At 34.0% G+C, this 23,957-nt stretch overlaps 1 protein-coding gene across 7 annotated transcripts in view; it reads left to right on the plus strand.

Annotated features, from left to right (window-relative positions):
- The window catches only part of LOC129757752 (protein eva-1), a 672,047-nt gene that overhangs the window by 202,878 nt on the left and 445,212 nt on the right, over positions 1 to 23,957 (plus strand). For all 7 annotated transcript variants that reach the window (XM_055755046.1, XM_055755051.1, XM_055755047.1 and 4 more), the window contains one exon: positions 2,382 to 3,340. In XM_055755046.1, the coding sequence (XP_055611021.1) occupies positions 3,142 to 3,340 (199 nt within the window). In that variant the 5' untranslated portion in view covers positions 2,382 to 3,141. The remainder of the gene's footprint in view (positions 1 to 2,381; positions 3,341 to 23,957) is intronic.

A 23,957-nucleotide genomic window follows, 5' to 3' on the forward strand; every position in this document is an offset into this window, starting at 1 on the left:
CTATTGTACACTGTGGTTCGCAAAGTTATTGAAAAATATATTACAGCTTCAGTATGGTAACCATAAGTTCTTCAGTTTTTAACCGATTTTGAGAATCAACCACTTGAAATTTTTGTTTTGAATTGAAATCTAATGCCCATTGAAAGGATTTGATTAGGTCGTATGAGCGACTTGACGTATTTCGAAAAAATCGCTGTTGAAGTTTTGTTATACTTTATAACACTCTAAATAACCATTTCCGTTCAAATTTCTAGATTTTTCGACACTCGGTGATGCGCTTCCTGCAAAAATGCATAAGGTGGCAACAACCACCTCAGCAAACAGTTGTTTTGCGACCTTTGGTTGCACGTTAAAACCAAATTGCACTCGAAAACTAGAAAGTCGTTTTACGTCTTAAATTCAAATCAACTTATTAAAGTTATTTATTGTTCACACTCTGTTATGTTGTGAGCCTACTTGGTTGAATGATTCAACTGATTCAAAGCAATCGAAAGTTTCCTTTTAATTCAACCACGGTAAATGAAATGTTCATATACCAGTATTTCGATAGCAACTTACTACCTTCTTCAGTGATCAATCAAAAACGTTCACTGAAGAAGGTAGTAAGTTGCTATCGAAATACTGGTATATGAACTTTTCATTGACCGTGGTTGAATTAAAAGGAATCATTCGATTGCTTTGATTCAGTATTTATTGTTCGAATAAAACCAAATTTTTACCTAACGTGGGATAAATGTGTTTATAAATCGTTTACAGCCAATAACTTAATTTTGTTTATATTGGTTTACACGACCTTATAAAAAAAACTCTAGTATTCACTTGTATCCTAAATACTGTTGATCATTCACAAAATTGAAGTTCGGATGTTCGATAACAAATTAATCCACCATTGATGTCCAAAAAAAAAGATATCTCAAATTAATGTCATGTGGTCCGAGATAATGGATTCTAAGAACAAATCTAGAGTTTGTTTTGATTAGGTTGTATGAATCATTACAAAATAAATTAAGTTATTGAGTGCAAAGAATTGATAAACATGTATTCTATGTTGGATAAAAACTTTGTTTCATAAAGTCAATGAATAACTTCTGCATATTGATTTCAATTTAAGATGTATGATGACTTTCTCATTTTTGAGTGTAATTTGATTTTAACGACTTTTTGTGTTGCCCTGCATTGCCGTATATGCTAAAGGACGCCAAAAAAACAGTTCGGCAAAGTGGTTTATCGGTCGTTTTGCATTTTTGCAGAAAGTACAGGGGCAAAGAGCTGAAAACTTTAAAATATCCAACGAAAAAAAAAATTAAGAGTGATTTTAGCTATCTCAATGTACTGAATGTTTCCATTTTGTTAATGGTAAGTTTAATAAATATTACTTTTAGGATGAGCAAATTTTCACTTCAAATCTTTCCACTAATGGGGCAGCATAAATAAGTTTAAGCTTTTGGTTACTTTCCTCTCTTCTTGAACGGTTATCGAAGTCACCAGATAGTAACCAGTAATGTACAATCAATGCAGTAATGTACAAGGAATGTTTCCTAGAGGACTTCTAGCGTTAAATTTAGTTTTGAACAGGAAATAACGGAGTGAGTGAGATACAAATGAAATCAAGTTAAAGTATAAAAATTAACAAAGATCTGCATGTTTTCTCGAACAACTAAACTAATGTTTGTTTCGAATGCATTAAAATATTTCTCACATGTTTTTGTATCGCAGCCCGTGACGTAGAGGATAGCCTTCAAGTCTTCTAAGCCAGCGGGTATGAGATCGAATCCCGGTCACGGCATACATAGTACATTTTTTGTGGATTGGTGGTTTTAGCATTTGTGAGATGCTAGCCATCATATCCTTGAAATATGAACGCTTAGTGTTAATAAAAAGGAATCTCTTCGAGGAAACATTAGTTTCATTGAGATTCTGTATGTGTTTGTGTTCGTTTTTTTTTTTAATTTGCTGTTAATTCTGAGCGATACTTTAAATACTACAATTGAAACTGTTCGGATAATCACCAACCCTACTACAGTAGAAGGTGACTGAGGAGGCGTGTGCGTTGATTCGCCGGTGAAGGACATCTTAAAAGCTGTCAAAATACAAGATGCTGTTGAAAATCGAGCCAGAACGACAAGTTTTCCGCCTCTCGAAAGTTTCCATTGTAAATTGTCAGAGTAGAGCATTTTTCGTGAATGATGCTATTGGATTCTTATCAAAGTGTTGAAAATAAACATTAAAATGCACTGAAAATGCTATGCACTGAGCTGTAGACTTAAGAAACAGAGTCAAGTCAAGCAACTTGACAAAGCAGCTGCCGATTCTTTGTAGAAAGTTTTCTTGAACGCAAATAGTAATAATGGCATTTTTTCTCTCCCGTCTTCTCTTTGCAGGAAAAGTGAAAGAATGCTCCGGTTGGTAACTCAGTCTGGGTCTGGGTCCTGATCCCTGGGACGGCGAACGGCGAATGAACGGAAGTACAGGAGCTAAGGTGTTTACTCTGGCGGAAATGTCGCTCGGTTTCGGGTTTTATGAATTCATCCCCCTAACGAGCGGCTTGCAATAATGATAGAGTCATATTATTTTTTACGATCCGAAACCGACGTCTCCATCAGGAATAAAAATCTTTCGGTGTCGTGGGCAGAAAGTCCTTTAATGCGGGAGGGATGCACCCCAATGCCCTCATCTGTCTCTTCGTTTTTAATTTAATCATAATAAAGTGAGTGGCAATGTGTTTTTAACGGTGCGTTAAAAAGTGAGATAATTAATCATTATAAAATACAACCACAAAAGCGTGCGTGTTCGCGAAAAAAAAAACGTCGTGGGTCACGAGAGGGCAAATCCACAAAAAAAAGTTTCCCATCCATACTCGCTGCCGAATCAACAATAAAATGATAAACTCCGCCGATGTGAAAATTTGCAGAAACACGTTAAATTAATTTGCTCGACGCTGTCACTTCCATGCAAAGCCGAAGCCCAATCGCTAAAAGTCATAAAAGTACCAATTGCGAAATATGTTTGCTCAATCCACGTAGAATTCGGTGAATCGCACCGAGGGAAAGGTCGAAAATACCGAATTAAACAAATGTAAAACAGAACCCGCGGGCCTCAGCCAACGCAAAACGAGAATAAAAAAAAATCCGTATCTTTTTAATGAGCCCAACCACGAGGCGGCAGCAAAGAAGAAACGCAGCGGCAAGGAAAGTGGAGTTTGCAGTAATGGAATTAATACAAATCAAATTGATTCAGCATCATTTGTTTTATTGGATAATGATATTCCTGTTGCTGACGTCGTCGCCTAGGATGCTGCAGGCGGATCCGGAAGCGCCCATTTTCAGAGTGGATCCATTGGGTAAGTGCTTTTCTGTTGCTAACCGTTCGTTGGCCCCGGCATTCAATTACGTAATGCTGATCGATATCGGATTTCGAGACCGATATGTTGATGTGCGATGATAGTTAGATTGACGAGGACATTTTCCGGCAATCGACAGCGTTATGAAGTTCTACGAAATGGCACAACCCGTGAAAAGTTGTTCCGTGAATTGGTTCAATGTTCACATTTCGAGAACATGCGATGTTCATCCAATTTAAATTTCAACTAAACATCATGTGAATATATTTAACGATGAATGTTTGTTTGTCATAAAGGCTTTCTCGCAAAGTTTTCGAGTGGCATGACGTGCTTTTCTATAGGAACTATGCTTCAATGTATTAACGGAATTTGAGAAATGACGAAAGGTTAAATTCTGAATGTGGAATGATTTTCAACAAAACAGTTAAATTCATTTTTGCACTTAAATTTTCAAAATATATTATTATTCAAGATGCAGAAAAAAGCTAAGATTGATTTCATTTTATTTTCAAGCTTTTTTAAAAGAATTTCCCCGATTGTTTCTGACGATACAATATGACAAAATTTACAAATATTGAAAAAGTTACACAGTTATTCAAGTATCAGTTTTTTTCAATTTTAACTTATTTTCAGTGCAGGACATAAAACAAAAAATTTTACGTTTAACATGAATCCTGGATCATGTTCCCGGATCCTAATTCTAGACCCTGGGCGTGAATTTTGGCGCCCACCCTGGTTTGTGTATGCTTGATTCTGATTCTTAATCATTGGTGCTAATCTCGATCGAGATTGATTGAGATTTATTCTGATCTCAAGACCATAATACCAGAATTTAGAGTGTCCATTTCCCGGCCATTTTCCCATTCCCGGGAATCGGGAAATTTGGTGGCCTCTTTCCCGGGAATTCCCGGGATCCCGGGAAATATGAACAAAAAAACGATGTATTCTTCATTTCTATGTTTTGAAATTCATCTGACTTTCAAAGCCAGAGGGAAACAAGTGCCTAAATGATACTTTCGAGAAAACACAATCTGCCTACCTGTTGCGTGATTTTTCATATATTTTTCAAAGTGTTGTGGGTTTTCGTTTAATGAAAACGGTGTGGAAAACCATATGATCTATTTAAACTAATCTACACTCAGAAAAATACTATTATACATGCCATAAGATTCTCTTATGAAGTGGCGCCATAAGAAAAATCAATGAAATTCATAAGATTATCTTATGACGCGAGTGAATTCTGCAGATGAACACCTACTTCAATGAGAGGTTGTTGCTTTTCATAAGAGGGTCTTATAAAAACAGGATATGTCACGTTTGATGCAAAAAATTCAAAACAATTGATGTTAAAAACTTATTTTATTGTTCGGCTAATTTGTTTGGTACATACATTATGGTCACCATCTGCAGCACATCAATATCCGGTTCCACCGGTTCCGGTTTGTTCGGCCGCATACGGTCCTTTGACTTTAGGTTTTTTCCCGTTCAACGTGCTGAAAAGTAAACAAAAAACAAATTAAAGTTTTCAAATATGTTCAACGATCACTAAAAATAAACTTCATTTCAAACTTACCATTTTAAACAATAACATTAATAATTCCACAACTTCGTTTGACGATTGAAAAATGACTGATGGAATCGATGTGTTCATTATTTTCCCTCAATGGCGTTTCTTCTATTTTTCATAAGAACTTCGTATGAAAATTGAAAGAATTTCATAAGACTCTTATGAAAAATTAGTTTGGACGCAAAAAAAGAGGTTCATAAGACGTATTTTATGAAAATTATAATAAGAATTTGCCTGAGTGTACCTATTTACCAAATTGCTGCAAATGTCTACTCCCATAGGAATTGGCATATCCTCAATGAGTTTTGTATGAGTACATTTTCAAAAAGAACAATAAGAATGGTTCCGGAGGCTATCAGGATGTTCCAGAGAACTAATTTCATACATGTCGGGAATTCCCGGGAATAAAACAATGATTTCCGGGAATCGGGAATTCCCGAATTTTTCAATTTCCGGGGAATTCCCGCCCGGTAAATCCCGGGGCGGACACTCTATACCAGATTGATCCTGGCCCGAAACCAGAATTGAAAACTCACTGTTCAACTTGGAGTCTGATTCTAGTTCCTCATTCCGAGTTTTACCTTGATTCCGAATCCTGATGCTGTACTGGGTTCTTATCACAAATTTTGATTCTGATCTTTCTGATAGCGTTCTGGATACTTGATCCTAATTCTGATTCCTGCATCTTGAATTATAATACTTGATTCTGAACCTGATTCTTGGATCTTCAATCCAGATCTCGGTTCTTGATCTCAGTTTTTAATCACGTATCTTGAGGCCGATCTTGATTCTTGAACCATCTTTATCGTGATCCCTGATTTTGAATCCTCATCATGGATCTTGATTCTGGATTATAATCATTCATGCCAATCCTTATCCTGCATCCTGAACCCTGGTTTCTGATCCTGAACTAGTCCTGTCTCTTGATCTTGATTTTGAAGATTAACCTTTGATTCGCTTCTATATACAGTCATACGGGACATCATGCAACAGCGGGGTTTGATGCAACATTTATATAACACCACACAAATTCTCTCGCATCTTAAGCTTGTTTTACATCACCCGTTTTTGAACATTAAAATTTCATTCATCCAAACATTTATTTTTATGATTTCAGCTTGTAGAATTTTTCGTTGTATTATTTAACCCCTAGATGTACGCAAAAAAAGTGTGAAACTTCGTTTTTACAGACCAAAATATTACTGCAATTGGTGTTTTCATGCGTGATGGTCTTAAGGCATCGCAAATAAATTAAAAACTATAAATTTTAGCACATGTCTATACAATTTTTCATTAAAAATAAATTTTGTTGCAAGTTACCCCATTTCCTAAGGAGGGTGAAAATAGCATGTTTTTAGCAAATTAAAAATAACTAAAGAAACCAATAATTTTTCTAACTACACCAATTTGATGTCCCATCATCCTTAAAACTTGGATAAGAGGTGAACATAAAAAATTGGGAGTAGGAGCTAGGTTTTAAGGAATTTAAGAAATAAGGCAAATATAATTGAAATCTAATGTTCTAGTATATCTGAATAAGGGTCACCCTATTGTAGATTGAGAACACTTTCACATCTCCATATTTGCTTTTTCTATTTCCCTGTTCAGAGGCCGGCTATTCGCTAAATAGTCCACTACATTTCTGCAATAATATTTATTTTTAAACATAATTTTTGGAGAACTTACGAATAAACAAACTTCATCACCTTGTGAAAAATAACATTAATAAGCATTCTTGCTTGAATAACTGCATCTTGTGAAGTTTGTATATCTGAAATCTCGTCAGAAAATGAATTTGTCAACGAAAAAGTTACGGATAATTAAGCCAGACGCTAGAGAAAAAACCATGTATCAGCAATAATCAGCATACTTTATTGATCGATTGCTTCTGATGGAGTTCGTTTATCCGTCATATAGTACAGAAGTTTGGTAAAAAAAATAATTGAAAACGAAAATAATATAACAACAACGGAGCAGTCAAATGAGCGATAAGCGTTTTAATGTCGAACAGAATATCCTTCCCCCCCGTCTTAAAATGCTCCATGAAGTTGAACTTCTAGTTTTCTTTGTTTCCTTTTGAAAAGTCGGACTACGAAGTGTTTGCAATCAATCTGATCCTAAAAAATATTTTTCAAATTGAACGTAGAGTTTTAGTTTAGATTTTTTAAACCATTTACACGGGATTGACCTCAAGAAATTTGTTCATTTTGTCCAAGCCTTCAAATTGTCAAATTATAACTCCTCGAAGCATCGAGAGTCCGGCAAAGAAAAATATATGAAAAACTATTTTGGCATCATTTCTCACTTGATATTTTCTAATAAAAACAAGGAATTCAACGATTATCGAATTAAAAAACAATTGACATGCATGTTAGATAGGTTGACACTTTGTCGGAAAGTTTTAAATAGGGTAGAATGAGGAGACTTAATTCCTTAGCAGTATCTCGAAACCGGAAAGTTCAACATTGATCAAATGTTCAATAAATAAGATTCAATTTAAGCAAACCAACTATGCTGTGAGCACAAACATTTTTACGAATTTAATTTTTTAGTAACTGAAATTTGTTTGAAAATTTTCACAAAATGTGACTTGAAAATCTTTCTATCACTTTAAAATGTGTGTCAATGTCAATCGTTAGAGTATAATTTGAACTTCATAACGCTATGGGTTTAACTTTTTTCCATAAAAAAGTTTTTTTTTTTAAATTTTTTAAGGGTTCCATTGGCCGCTTGAGTTCAAAAGGTTAAGAAAAATCTGAGTAGAATATTTTTCCCGAAAATGACAAACACCTCCAATCAAACCCCAGAATGAACCAATTGCCACACCCAGAAAAATACTATTATGTATGTATACCATAAGATTCTCTCATGAAGTGGCGCCATAAGAAAAATCTTTAAAATTCATAAGATTGCCTTATGAAGCGAATGAATTCTTTAGATGAACACGCTTCAATGAGAGGTTGTTGTTTTTCATATAAGGGTCTTATAAAAACAGAAAATTTCACGTTTGATGAGAAAATATCAAGATAATTGATGTTTAAAAGGTTTAGTTTATTTTCTGGGTAATCTGTTTAAAATTACTTCATAATCACCATAAGCAGCACATCACACCCGATTCCAACAGTAATTCTGTCGCATCCATTGAACTTATCCTTTTCGCTGGTCAACATGCTAAAAAGTAAACAAAAAATATAGTGTTTAAGTTAACAAATAATTGAAACGTTCACAAAAATTAATTTAGAATAACAAAATCACTTTTAACTTTAAGCAAAACTAATGGCTCCGCAACTGGTTAGTGCTTGGTATGACGATGAAAAAATGACTGATAGAATGAATGTGTTCATTATTTTTTCCCAATGCCACTCCTTCAATATTTCATAAGAACTTCGTATGAAAATTGAAAGGATTTCATAAGACTCTGATGAAAAGTTATTCGAGACGCTAAAAAGCGGTTCATAAGTCGTATCTTTTGAAATTTATAATAAGATTTCCTCTGAGTGCAGAAAAATGATCTCAGATGGTTTTATTTTCCAGATTTTTTTTCCTAGAATGGACAATTTCAAATTTGTTTCCAATAGTTTTTTTTTGTTGTTCAATTACTTTTTTTCTTTTTCATTTGACTCGAAATTTTATTTTTCGAAATGAATTTTTCGATGAAACACCTGTTTGAAAGTTTCCAAATAAATTTATTTTACAACCAGTTTTATATTTTTCTAAAGGTTTTTATACTTTACCTGATTTTTTGCTAACCAGTGTGCCTTTTAAAAATCATTTTGGTAGCCGACTCCTCATGCAATGCCATCGAACTTAAAAGACATATTGTCCTTCATGCTGTCGCGTGGCGGCTTAGTGCCGCCTCGGTCACTTCATCCTCGTTTGTTGAGGCTTTATCGCAAAGGATTTCATTTTATAAACCCTATTTTTCGGAAACATATAATTTTTTTTCAAATTCCAGTTGAATGAATAAATTAAGTTTTCTGGGAGATTGTCCATTATGAAAATTTTCTGGGTTCATTTGGTGAAAAACTTTCTGGGGTTCGTTTTGTAGAACCATTATTTTCTGGTAAAAAGCACTCAAAACATATATTTTGTCTAGAAATGACTCTTGGCTTGATGACAAAATTCTAGAATTCTTTTTTTTTTCTGGAACATATAAAATGTAAATATATGAACCTTGTATGTATCGATTTTGTCTGATTTTTTCCAAGAGTTGGGGTTCCCTAAAAAAGCATCAAGTCACTTTAAACTTTAAAAATATCACATCTTTTCGTCCCACGTTTATGTTTCTATTTTCATATAACTACAGAATCAGTATCGTTCAAACTTTTGGATCATGTAAATCTTAAATTTAACATTTTCGTAAGTGATGGAAAGAATTAGAGAAACATGAGGTATCAAAGAAAGAAAGAATATAAGCCGTAAATATCATGAGTTTTTCGAAAAAGATACAACGGCTCACCGGTAAGACTTTCGAAAAACTCATATTTACGGCTTATGTTCTTTCGTTCTTTGATACCTCATGTTTTTCTAATTCTTTCCATCACCTACGAAAATGTGATTATTTTTTGGTACAAAGATGTACCAAGCGATTCCATAATATCAGTATTGACTTAAATTTCATTTTGTGAGAAACTGCCAAAGAAGGCGAGTTGCTATTTTTTGTTTAAAAGGATATGCTCAAATCAAGAAAATGGGATAAAGTCTTCCCATTCTCCTCTACCTATTCGATTGGCATTGAGTCGATTTGAATTTAACCCTTCGTTTCATAAAGTAACAAATTTGCAACAATTAATTAAAGCTGTTGTAGCTTTTGCAAAAAACCAAATAGTCAACTTTTTTATTCAAGGCAATAATATTTCTAACTTCAAGATAAAGTTGAATTAAAAACAATGGCTTTCTGATCATATATAAACAAACTAGAACAACTTGAATCTGAAAAATATGAAATATTTAAAATGGCTTATTTTTCAGAGTTTTGACCTACTCCAATTCACACCGCGAAAAAAAATTTCCTCTGAAAATAATATTTTCGCATTTTCAGTAATGCAATTAACATAATTGAATACAATTTGAAGATTTTTTTGATTTTTTGTCTGATATAATGGCCTTTTATTAATTGTTGCAAATTTGCAACATCATGCAACGGTAGCACCCTAGTTAGGTCTATGGGCTACAGAGTGTGCTTTCATATGTGTCATCTTTAAAACAGTGTGTATGTTTCCAGATGAAAGTATTATTATTATTTATGTTATATCATCATGTTGTCGAGACATTTTTTAAATAATGCAGATGAATAAGCCTCTAACTGAACAAAATGGCTGACAACTGTAGAAATATTGGGGAAAGCCAAGAACAAATTCTTTTGGCTAGATAATCAACTATTCGTCACATTTAGTACAAATTTTTGACTTTTGAGTAGTTAAAGTGTTTATATTAACAATTTAAATCTTAAATTCTTCAAACCAGCGATGATTTTAAATATAATCTTATGATCCCCGGAAAAGATTTCATTTGTTCGAAGAAGATATTTTCACAGAAAATAATAAAAAACATCTTTTTCTGCTCACTTCTAAATAATGATGCATGTTCTCAACATTATGATATGTTATATCCTAGTCCCATAATGTGCTTCAAATACTTTTTATCGTTTCTATAGTATTTATGTTAACAGTTTTAATGTTTTCAGAACGAATTTGGTCAGTATGGTGAAACAAAAATGGCAGTTCTATTTAAGTCCTACTTATAATTTTGTTTACTCTTCCAAACGCATATCATATTCAACGAATGTTATACGGGTAAAACCTTTTTTAATGTATTTTATCCATCGGTTTTCTTAATTAAGGAATAAAATTTTTTTTATTGTAGGTGTTTGAATAAACAATGCAAATTGTTTCTTCAACAATTTGTATTTCCTGATTTTCAAGTTACTTGATTCTTTGAAATTCTTTGCAAAATAATCACTTTTGTGTCGCTTTTTAAGGTTTTATAATTCAAACATTGTTGTCAGCCGAGAATGAACTTGTTTTTAGATTGCTGTATATTGCGCTTAAAAACTATGAGCACAAAGATTATCATAAAACCTTTTACAAAAAATGAAATTACTGAAAAAGAACTGAATACAAGTCCAAAGCTTGAATGTTATTTTCAAATTATTGATTTTAACAAGGTTATTTTTTCAAAAAAAATGTATTGAAAACACGTTCCAGCTTTCTATATAGTACCTTCAAGCAAACGCAATAAATATTATCGTTTAACTCCCTGCTCCCAGAATAATTTTGTGCCAGGGAGGTCTAGCCGCTAGCGAATACGCTGGCGCGAGCCTTGTTTTGGTATGCTAGGCATAATGGGTTCGATAACGGGTATCGGCAGAAAACTTTTGAGTTCGAATCACATAAATGGCCAACAGGTAACATGTGCTTCCTTGAAATTCTCTTATATAAGAATGTTCAATCAGTTTTCCAGGCCAAGTAAATATACACGGATTCCGGAATTCAAATAGTAAACTAGCCCACCTTATTGACTTGTTCTTCCAAAATAAACTTTCATCAACATAAGCAATACATTCAATCCATAACAAATCAAACGAAGCCGTGGGGTCCGGATATAGTGTAAGCTGCATTGGAGATTTGTCGAGCTTATTAACCTAAATAATGCATGTAAGCACATACTTTGGCTGGAACTACGGTGAATCCGTGCACCAACATACTCAGATACTACCCCCAGATAAACTTTCAGCTCCAATATTGTCCAGACACTACGTTTACGAAGTTTTTGAGCTAAAACTATGGTTAGCGCAAGATAAACGTAGACTAAACATTTTTTTCTAGCTGTATTGTGTGAGGAACAAAATGGTTATACCTTTCATGTTGTTGCAAATTTGCAACAATTAATATTTTGGCTAAATACTCGAAATATGTGAAAATAATATTTTTTCATTATTTTTCCCTTCATGTACTCATCACTGCGTACTATTGAGAATTTTTTCAAGAAAAAATAAAAAATCATGAAATGAAGGGTTAATATACTATCAATTTGTCTTAGCGCATGTTTGCAGCTTGCAAACTGATCTGAATTGTAGACTGTTTTTGATGACGTGTTAAACATGGAATGCGATAGATTTAAATGAAATTCAGGTCTAAAAATGGTTAGAAAATATGTAGAATATAATAGGAAAACTCTAAAAAACTTTAATCTTTCAATAATTTAGGCTTCTATAAAGTTGTTCACTTTTATTTTGTTAAAAGTTGCTCAAAAATCTTTTTAAGACTTAATATAAAAAAATTATAATTTCTCAAATTGAATTTTTGATTGTTTTTGGTTGAGTCGAATAAAAAAAAAAATCAAACACTTTTTGTAAGCTAAATATCCGAGCAGCTGGACAGCTCCGGTACTTTCCAAAATTTTACATTCAATACTCGGCTAGAATAACCCAAGCAAACTGCAATGTTTTGTCTATAGTAGTAGTAAGAGAAAGCTGCATTGATATAGGTACTTAAACATTTCAATTAAATGTACTGATGTAATGACGTAATGATAAGCTGTGAAATAGAGTAAAAATGGAATATGCACAGTTGAAAGGTTCAATATATTTGCTTGGACGTCTGATACCATTGATGTAAGTTCAAAGTACAAAATGAGTTGGAATACCTTCTTCTGTGAGACATTCGACAAATGACGCAGAAATACATAAATATGTTCACGTTGACAAATTCGTAAAGCTTGATCAATGACACACATAGTATCACTATTCGCTGCCCCCATTTGCTGTTCACCGATTATTATTATTGCAATCGGAGAGCAATTCATCATTCAGTAGTCAAATGATTCAATCAAATGGCCATTAATCGGTTCTAGGCAATTGAATTCAGTTGTTGACATCGATGTCGGAGTCGCGGCCAGGTTTAGATTCGTCGTCTGTTGGAACTTACTGTACCTACTACTGTAAGCCGGACACATTGAACAGCATCTCATTGATGGATTGCACTAGAAAGGTAACTACGGTCGGTGGTACGGATTTGGAGCACGAATCATTTTGCAAGGCGTTCCGAAACACGTTCCAGATAATCCGGCCTTCAACGGTGCTGATGCCGATGATGATGATGATGATGATAACGAACCCGACGCCCGCCATGGGACGTGACCATGATTCTGTCAATTGCTTTTTATCTCAAGGGAAACAACGCTGTCCGGATTTATGAAACAGTCATTCCATTGGCGGGACTCCTTGCTTTGTGCAAACCGGGAAATTTCCATTCGGTAGAGAAAAGCTGAGCAAAACTGAATCGATAGCCTTTGATTTATGTATCACGATAGAAAAGTGTAGTTATAGGCATGTTATTTAAAGCGGGATGGGTTCTCGATTACGAGGAGTCAAAAGGAATACTTTCCTGGAGTTATAATTGTGTTTTAAATTAGACCTTGATTTAGTGAAAATTACAGTCTTAGCTTGTAATTTGACATAAACTCGTCTTTAATATGACTTAAATTCACATGCTGAGTCATATTGTAGTAAATATTGCTGCCCAAAATTGAACGACAATCACAAGGAAACCAACCAGTCAGTATCACTGAAATTTTTGGTACATATTTTACGAAGCATATGGTGTTTTATTTTTATTTTGATTCGTCACAATCCGATGATTTTCCCTCTTTAGCAGTGAACTTCTGCAAAAAAAATTGTAGGGTAAATGATCTTGAGCAGAACTAAATGGCTCAATTCGACGCAACACGGAACAGTTTATAAAGCGGTATGGATATGGGTTATATCCGACCGAATTTTTTTTTCAGTTCAGTGGATAGATCTAGGTTTCTGCTTTCAAATGATGATTTTTAGAATACTTAAGAGTGAATCCTAATAACTCTAGAACTGTTTTACTAAAGTAGGAATTCTGATCTTGAGCGGAACTAAAATATGATCTTGAGCGGAACTATTTTGTACTGCCAACATCTTTAATAGCTCTCATTCCTTATCTTTTTGTAATTATGAAAGCTTCAATTAAATTTCATCTTTGAAGATTTTGTTCAAAGTTCAAAAATTAATGTTTTTACGTAAACAAACGAAACTTAGCGTTTCGAAGATGTTCTCAAAATGTCCATTTAAATTTATTTCTTACACAAAAAAAATACAATTTTCACTTTGATTCTCTGTATCTTACTTTGATAGAATTGATTCTCTTAACCCAAATTTTAGTTTTTTACCTTTAAAATTAAATTCGTTAGTATCTATATGTATTTGATTGATTATTTGAATGTGCGTGCTTAGGGCCATATGCCCTGAATAACTTTTGAAGGTAACGACAAAGTCAGTAATATAAAAGAAGATTAAATTACAGATTTTGCTAAAAAAAATACTGTATATTGGTTTTATTTTTTTCATATTTTAGTTGGGAAAAATCAGTTTACATTGGAAATCTTGTCATACTTTCCTAATTCAAAGTAAGAACCCTAAATTTTATATTGTTCAAAAAAATTATAACTATGAAAATCCATTCAAAATTCAAAAACTCTGAGAAATCTGCAGTAATTTCAAAATTCTGTGATAAAATTTGCTCAAAGTTCTCTGAAATTTCTGATTTTTCTATGATTTCGGCAACCTGGCTCTTAACAACTCATTCATAGAATAAAGTTTATAATAAATTCCAGTTTCTTATGAATCACGATAAAATTTATTTATATTAAAAATTTATGGAAACATTAAATATTTAGCTCAATTGATAATACAATTATTTCTCAATCCGATTTCCAGTTCGAGTTCAAGTCTAAAATCAAACACAAGAGAATCGGATAGGTTTTCAATACCAGGCCACCAATTGAATAGTTAAATATTATAACATAGCTAACCCGGTGTTCTTTGCTACACTTTGTAAAACTGAAGGAGTTAATGTAAAAAACAATTCGAATTTTTGTTTATTAGGTGTTATATCGTTTTCAATTGGAATTTGAACATCTAAAGCAACCTCTTTAAATGAAATCTGCTTCTTATAGTTCGAATAGTAATGGCAGATTGATTCTTATTCTGAAATACTGACTTTACTATATTGGCTACATTAGTTCTCGAATTATGCCAAAAATATGTATAAAAGCCTTCCTTCTCCTTCCCGTCGCGTCGTCCTTTTGAAAGAAAGAATCAAAAACACATTTCTTGTACCCCAAAAAAATTAAACTTTTTGTGTACATGGTTTGGTACGCTGTTCACCAATTAAAGTCTATTCGAACCTTATTTTACATCTTTTCTGTCCCTAAAACTGACATAATAAGAAAAATACAAAGGTGCTGCATACATTCAGGGGTATAAAAAGCGTGTGAGACATTAGGCATAAGGCAGCGCACCTAGCGGTTTATTTCGGAAGCTAGAAGTTCCGCTCAAGATCATATTTTACTTTTAAAAACTACCCCATTATTTGATATTTTGATGGAAAACTTGTTACAAAAACCCGAATATTGCTTTTTTAAGAGTTTTTCTACCATTTTATTCATTAAGAATCAGTTTATAACGGTCAAGGGTGAAATAGATTGATGAAAATTGCAGCAGAAATGCATATGTTTTCAAATCTTCTTATAACATTATTTCCTCTCATAAATTTTAGCAAAAACGATTATGCTTGAATGAAAAGATCTTGGAAAAGTGTTTTTTCATGATTTCGTTAAGATTCATGAACAATCATTGCCTAGATCTAATGAAAAGTTTATGGTTCCGCTCAAGATCAGATTTCGACTAGTTTCGCTCAAGATCATTTACCCTATTTTAGATTTAAAAAGTATTTTAAAGTATCGAATAAATCACCAAATATTATGCGAAAACACCGTTTTGTATTTACCGAACTTTCATCAAGACCATAATGGCCATGTTTTGTGTTCTTAAGGTATGAAAGAAAAAATTATAAAAGATCTCTTTTTTTCAAATTGAATTATATAAATTTTGAACATCTGAACTGACGAACGTTATTTTTCCATCAATTTAAAAAAAGTGTTTTTTTTTAACACGAGTCGTAAATTTATACAAAAATCGTCAATTTTGATAATCACGTCGAGTGCAGAGAAAATCGAGTTTGGTATCGAACTGCGTACAAAATTTTATGCATTCAGTGCTGAAAAGTATCACTTTTCAATACTGTTTTCAGTGTCGAAATATTCACTTTTCAACAGTGATTTGCATAAAAGTACTTTTCAAAGCAGTATTGGAACATTTTTTGCTACTTCACTCAAAAAGGTTTGCTTTATTGTTACGAAGTTTGGTTTTGGAAAGGCTAGCTTTTCCTACCGAAAAATCAGCGTGCATTTTTAATATGGTTAGTTTGAAGTTTTTTATGGAAAAACTCGAAAACTTGTTCAGAGAATGTAACTTTAATGGTTTTTCTAGAAGATTTTGTTCTCACGCATCATAAATGAGCAACCCGTAGCCCTCGAGACCTGTTTGTGCGACCCGTGAAACTTTTCTCGAATTTTCTTTTGATAAATTGTTAGGTATAATACAATTTAGACTGAGTCGATTTTGGTCATTTTTGAATTTCTCAAACCCTGGGTTCTAAAAAGCTTCGTCTTGGTCCAAAACTCATCCATGATTTTTGCAGAATTTTTAAGTAACGTTTACATGAGTAAATTTGAACTTTTTGGTTTGTATGGGAAATTTGAATATTTTGTACTGAAAAATCAACATAATTTTTGATTCTTCTGTGGAACCGAGCCAGCTGACAGTCTTTTCGGAATTTTATAAATTGGCACAAAAACAACCGTATTTTATTTTACAGATTAAATCGTATAGAATGTTATTTAAACTCATTTTCGTATATCTGCACCTACAATGTGCGACCCATGCATTTTCTTTATCGTATTTAGATGCATTGCATGATTTTATTACGACAAGAAGAGAGATTCGTATTTATGTACATATGAACTCGACCTTTGTGTACGACAATTCGCAAAAAATCTGTGAAACGACCGATATACCCCAGACAACCAAAAGACGTATTTTATTTTACAGATTATATCGTATACAATGTAATTTGAACTCATTTTCGTAGATCTGCACCTACAATGTGCGGCCCATGCATATTCTTTATCGTATTTGAATACATTGCATGATTATATTACGACAATACAATCCAAATCAAGAAATTGTGTGCTAATGTACCTATATGGACTCCAAAATAATACGTATATACTGGTTTTGCTGCATTATATACGATATGTTTACACGTATATTTGTGTTGCAAATTCGAAATACCCACCAAATGGTTGTCTGGAACGATGATCAGCCATGATTGACAGATTTTGTCGTGCAATGCATAAAATTATTCGAAATTAAGATTTTTTTTTAACATGAAATACGATTTATATTGTCATAAGAACCAGGTGTTAGATCTTAGCAGAAAGAAAATAAGCTCGCAACTTTGCTTGCCACTTGGAGATATATGCTATAAAATCGTTTATAACTGCATTGATTCGTAATAACGTGCATGCAATCGTATACCTATGCAAATTAATTCGCATGTCTGATTTTCGTAAAACGTATTTGCTGGCAATCGTAAAAGAATACAAAAAAGTTCAATAAAATCGTTTATGATAATGGGACATCGATGATTAGAATCGTATTAAAGGATGCTTCAAAATGTTGGTCTATTTTTAGATTATCGATGATGTGTTCTACGATTTAAAAGATTTAAGTTATAGAAATATACGATTTGCTTTTGGTTTAATGCCTTTGAAGCAAATCCTCTTGAACTTATACATTCCAGATAGCGTCGAGGAACCACCATGAGCTGCTGATCGTATCGTCAGGGGATCAAGTCCAGGTACTAACAATAACTTCATGAGCGTTGAAAAAAATCAGCAATCAGCAAAAAACGAATTTATTTGAAATAATTTTTGTTATAATTTTGTTGTTTTTATTATTCTTGGGGATGAATAAACCAATTGGTTTAAAGTACAAAAAAAATAATAATCTTATTTTGATTCAATTGACGAAAAATGAGAGCCCTGCACTCAAGTCGCAAAAGACGACCAAATAAGTCGTCAAACTTTCCACATTGTTACGAGAAATGTCGTATATTACAACCTCAATAATCTATATAATGATGTAAATTGTCATAATATATTCCAAAAAGAATCAGGGTAGTCGTAAATGATGCGCATGACAAGTCATGCAAATCGTAATTTGATACAATCCAAATCAAGAATATGTTTGCTCATGTACCTATATGGCCTCCAAAATGATACGTATATACTGGTTTTGCTACATTATATACGATATGTTTACACGTATGTTTTCACGTATATTTGAGTTGCAAATTCGAAATACCCACCGAATGGTTGTCTGGGTTGCTTATGGGTCAGGAAAATCATATATTTTTTAGAAGTTCGGTAACTTTTCTTAACATTTTATACGGAACTTTTCACCACTTTTCGTAGGAAAATAAACAGGACTATGAGGGCAAACATTAACTGTGGAAAAACTTCTTAAAAATACCCTAAAATAAACAAAAATTTGATTGATGAATTTCAATAACGATTCAACGTCCATCGTTAAAACTACAGACCACAAAAACTGAGTTTGATTTAGTGAGGAACCTAATTTGATAAACGATGCTGAAGGTTTTTTTTTGCTAGCCAGTGAAGGATCTTGACTCAGATATTCAGTCAACCAAACTTTTAGTGGAGAAATAACACAAACCATTGCAATTTTTCTGTTTTTAATTATTTTCTTAAATTTTGAAAAACAATCTTGAAATTTTAGAAAAGACATATCAATTTATCACCAAAATAATGTAAAAAAACAAGCATTAAAAAAACAAATTTTCTAACCATTCTGAGAGAAAACAGTAAATTGTGATTATATACTTTCCTTTGCGGAGCTCCATTATCATGAAAACCATTTATACAGATTAAATTTTCTAAAGTAGTAGTAGCGTTTTCTAATAAATTTATGAGGTTTAATAAACTTCAAAAAAAAAATTCTAGAAGAGATTTATAGCGTATCTACATCATCTTATAAAACTTGAAATGTTCCTTGGGCATGCTCTCAACCCTTCGCCTCGATAGAAGGTGAATGCATTTTGGCACAGCTGTGTCACAGCACTCAGCGATCGAGATACATACATATATCCTACTAACTAATTAATCTTGTTTTGTTGTGTAGCTAGCTCAAATCCGAAAGACAGCTAGTCGCCAATTAATCCAACAGACACCACAATTAGGTGTCGCAAACGGTGAATCAAGGGTTCGGAATTATACTCTAGTTTGTTATGCTGCTAGGCTATGTAGGAGGTTGGTCAAATCAAGTTCTATAAATAGGACTTTACGATTTGTTTCACGGTAGACGCTAACAAAATTGTGGTGTTTTTAAACCAAATGGTTTTTTCTTTTTATTTTTGAGTTAAGCATATGAGTGAAGCTGGTCAACTATCATTTTTCTATTTATTTATTATTCAGGGTAGAAAAAAACAAAGTTGAAAACAACGACAAGGCGATTGTTACAACAACACAATGCACAAATTCAATCAATAAAGATGAACCGAAGCCAAGTTGCTTTCAAGCAAATGAAAATTGAAGGAAAATGTTAAACATATTTTTGCGTAAGATTCCTATCGAAGACGAGGAGGTTTATGGTTGATTTACACCCACCTTTTCATCAAAGTACTCCAACGGTTCAGATGAAAAGCAATTAAGAGATAGTGGTGCGAACCAGAGGTGTTTTCCATTTGAACCGGCTCTTCGTCCATAAATATCAGCACTGTAGTAGCATGGTCCGAGAAAAGTTAATGGCACACTATTTTCATTAACGTTATGAGATTTTCAGATTTTTTTTTTTTTTGAAAAGTCAATGTTTGTATTTTTGAGGAATTTTCATTTTTTTGTTTTGTTAAAAATTTATTGAGTTACGGTCACTGTTAAAAAGGAAAGGCTATGTGATATTAAGATACAATTTGGTTTTATCATTTATATTTCACAAACGAGTGTCCTTAGCAATTTCATTACCGACATTCACGAACCGTCCTCAACTTGAAAAAAAAAATTCCCGACGTAACAAAATTCATCACAGAAACGAAACAAAAGACACGTGGATGGAGCGGAAACTACGAAATTTGGCTCCTGTTCAATAAATTTCCGCTTCCGGAGTGCTACACCAGACGAATTCCCGACAGCACGGGAAAACCATTCTCCGGTAATAACTTGTTATTTCCTTCCCACAGATGTTGCTTCTGCTGCTACTGCTGCTGATGCGAATCAATCAATGGCACAATACACAGTTGTGAACAGAAATGAAAAGCTCGGGGAAATTATGCAGATTTCTTCAGTTGCAAATACACCCCAGGACGTGTAGAAACTTGCAAGCAGCATCAGGAATGTGGTCGCTGTTGGTGTGTTTGTGCCCGTCTTAGAGTCGGTTCCTACCATGTGAGCACATAAACTAGTGCACAGAAAGAAGGGAGCAAGAATAAATGTTAATGCATGTATGTCTAGATGGCAGAAACATTTCCCATACCTCTGACTTTTGATCCCGGACTGTAAGACACCCACGCAACCAGAAAGTCAGTGTTGCCAGTATGATTTATCTCGGTTCATTCTATAAGGGTATATACGGACGATAGTATTGGCGAAAAATTGGCCTCAGCCATAACCTCAAATTTTGATTTGCTGGCGGCCTCACCAGTGATGCTAGGTGCGTTACTAAAATCAACATTTGCTCGTTTAAAACTAATTATTATATTTCTGAATTTAATAAATTTTTTAACTATCAACAACTAAACGTTTCAATTCATTACGGGGCGTCCCTAAATGGATGAAGATAAGTCATTTTTTGCTAATGAATTTTCAAAGCGAATCGAAAACATCTGAAATATACTTTGATGTACTGCTTGGAAGATTAAAAAAGAATTGTTTCTTAATTCTAAACGAATGCAAAATCATTCACTGTTACAAACATGTTAATTAATCAATGCCCCGTCAATGCTGACTTTGAAAAAAATCGCCTTCATGCTCTGATTATTTTAAACATATCCACATAATTCGCTACATCGTTTAAGTGTACGATACAGTAAGTTGTCATTTCGTTCAGATTAATGATGCGTTTAATTTCATATTCGAATAGAAATCTACGGGAAAGTTGCAAATTCTCAGTACTCATGAAAAGGTTTTTCTATAACAATGCAATTAAAAAAAATATCTTTTTTTCAAATATCAATGCACTTGGCACCCCTGAACACCCAAAAAAGCAAAACACGAACGCTTTTCCATAGGGCGAATTTGTCGATATTAGTACCGGAAAATCGAGTTTATCGTGCGTCCTTCTCAAAAATCGATTGTGTTCACCCATGGTTTGAGGTTAGGGCTGAGGCCTCCTGCTAAGGTGGTGTTCGTGTAGAACTGTCAATATATCTTAATACAGCTTACGAGCTCTGAAACTAGAAAAAATGTAGTTTGAGGTAAGGTTTTCATGACTCATAACTAGCTAAGCAACACTTTTAGATTATCGGAGAAATATTTGCTGAACATTTCAGCGATCTACACTTAAGTTTTCGCTTATTAAAAATTAAAATTGTGGTATGAGCCTTGACTTCCCTGATGACACTGTCGTATCCGGTCGATACTTTCTTCTTCTGCCGCTGAAAATATTTCGGAACTGTTCTCGTTAGTGATGCGCGAGCGCTCAAGAGCCGCTCATTTGAACCGGTTCTTCAAAAAGAACGAACGACCCGTGGCTCTTAAAAAAAGAGCCGCGGTTCAAAAATGAACCGTGACCCGCCGCTCAACACCGATTGAAATATTTAACCGCTACAATATGCAAGAGCGGAAAGTGGAGAGCCGTCCGTTCTTCGAATCAAACGAGTCACGGTTCGTTCGTTCTTTCCAAAAGAGCCGGTTCAAATAAACAGCTCTTGGTTGCTCTCCCATCACCAAACAAGCAACACCAACTGAAGAGCGGAGAACAGCAGAAATCCGATCGTTCGCTCTCCCGAACCATAAGAACCGAGGTGGGTGGTGGGTGGTTAAAAAAGAGCTACAGGACGGCTCGAAAAAAAAAACCGAACAGAGCATCCGAGCCGAGCCGTTTATTTGATCAAATTGAACGGCTCTCCATACTCCGCTCTTGCCGTTCAGATTGTGAACCAGAGTTGATCGAGTCGCGGTTCTTTTTTGAGCGGTTCTTTTTTGAGCCGTTCTTTTGCGAGCCGTTCTTTTGCGAGCCGTTTTTCGACTCTTTTTTGAACCACCACCCAGCCCGGTTCCTTTGGTTCGAGAGAACGTTCGAACGGCTTTCTGCTGTTCTTCGCTCCTCAGTCTATGTTACCTGTGATTTGATGGGCGAAGAACCAAAAGCTGCTAATTTGAAGCAAAAGCAGATAAACACACAAAAGAGGGATGCGCTGGATTCTTTGATTTTTCAGCCATATCTCGTGTTCCGTATACGTATTCGTATACAAAATTAACAAAATTCAGACACTCGAAAAATGTGAGCCTATAATGTAATTTTAACTTTAATTTGGATAATGTGAGAAAGCTGCTAAAGTGTGCTAGAGATAAATGAACGAAAATTGAGGACTTCAGCGGACATGTTTCTGTGTAATTGAACATGTTTTTTTTATAACATTAAACATTAATCCCGAGTTTATATTCGTAGTAGAAGTTTAATACGTAATGTTGCGTTGAATTTAGCACTTTTAAAAAAAGTTATTTATAATTTTCATTAAAATGCTAGATATTTTAAAATATTAATTACAATTTCATAATATTTATTCAATATTCAAAAATATTATGGAGTGAGTATGTCCATGTGGACATGACTCAAACTCCTACCCCCCTCTACAAGAAAATTTCCAAACCACCCCCCCCCCCCCCAACCCCCACCCCCTTCCTTAGGTTGACCACGTGGTATGTGAACGGCTCCAGTGTGAGCCGTGTCACGGTTCATTTTTGAGCCGTTCAAATGAACCGGCTCATTGAATTGAGCGAACGGCTCTGAGCCGCTCATTGAAATGAGCCGTTTTGCCCACCTCTAGTTCTCGTAAACTTCTCTTAACGAACTGACGTCCGATGGCTGCTTGGTAGTTCGCGCAAACTCAATTCTCAGAGAGATTACTCTCTATATTTCATTTTACTCTCGAGTTGAATTGTGCGTGTTAGCTGTCACCTTGAAGCGTTTGTTTAATTCGAAGAACCATAAATAACGTTCCTCATGCAGATTATCAATAATCGTAGAACTCTCAAAATAAATTTTATTTTCATTGATTTTATTATTATTATTCTTATTCATTACTTTAACATTGATATTTTTTTCTTTAATTTGCAACTGTGTACAAAGTACTCATTGAAATTGTTATTTAATTATCATTATTCTCTACAGACACTTAACCGTAGTTGCGGATAATGTGCTTCAGTCCAACGCATGGGTTGAGCTTTGTGGCATTTTTTGCATTGTTTGCATACTTTTCCACCACTTACGCAAAGACATCGCCAGCAATCGATTTGATAAAGATGAATTTTGAAGGTTACTGTGAAAACATTTTTTTTTCTCTTGCATCGTAAATATCTCAAAAACTTATTTAGACTTAAAATTTGGAAAAAAAAGTCGGATAGAGCTTTTTATGGGCAACAAAATACTGTTTGTCCGATCCAAACTTCAACTTTTATTCAAATTTGAGCTGACTGTTGGATCCTCTAGGACTCCTTGAACGATTTACCATATGAACTTTAGAAGAATAGTTGATTTTCAGCTGTTTAAGGTCTCCCACTGGAACTTTCCTGGATTTTTCTTAATCGTGCTCGAAAAATTTTGTCAATGAGCTTCTGAATTGGAAGATATTTTAAAAACCACCTGACACATTTTTACTCGTATACATTACATTACTAGGTAGTTCACTAAAAATTGTATCAATTCATTACCGTGCATTCCAAAGCTATTCACGGAACAAAATGTTGCAATTTTTCGAAAACACTCCTCAATTCCAAAGATAGCAACTTTCCGTGGTACTACAATTCATTTTCGCTTTTTTATGCTTCGCAAATATTTTCAATTAATATCGAGTTCGTTCTATAAAAATAAGTGTGGTTTTT

This window comes from Uranotaenia lowii, chromosome 3 (assembly GCF_029784155.1).
Source record: "Uranotaenia lowii strain MFRU-FL chromosome 3, ASM2978415v1, whole genome shotgun sequence".
Taxonomy (NCBI): domain Eukaryota; kingdom Metazoa; phylum Arthropoda; class Insecta; order Diptera; family Culicidae; genus Uranotaenia; species Uranotaenia lowii.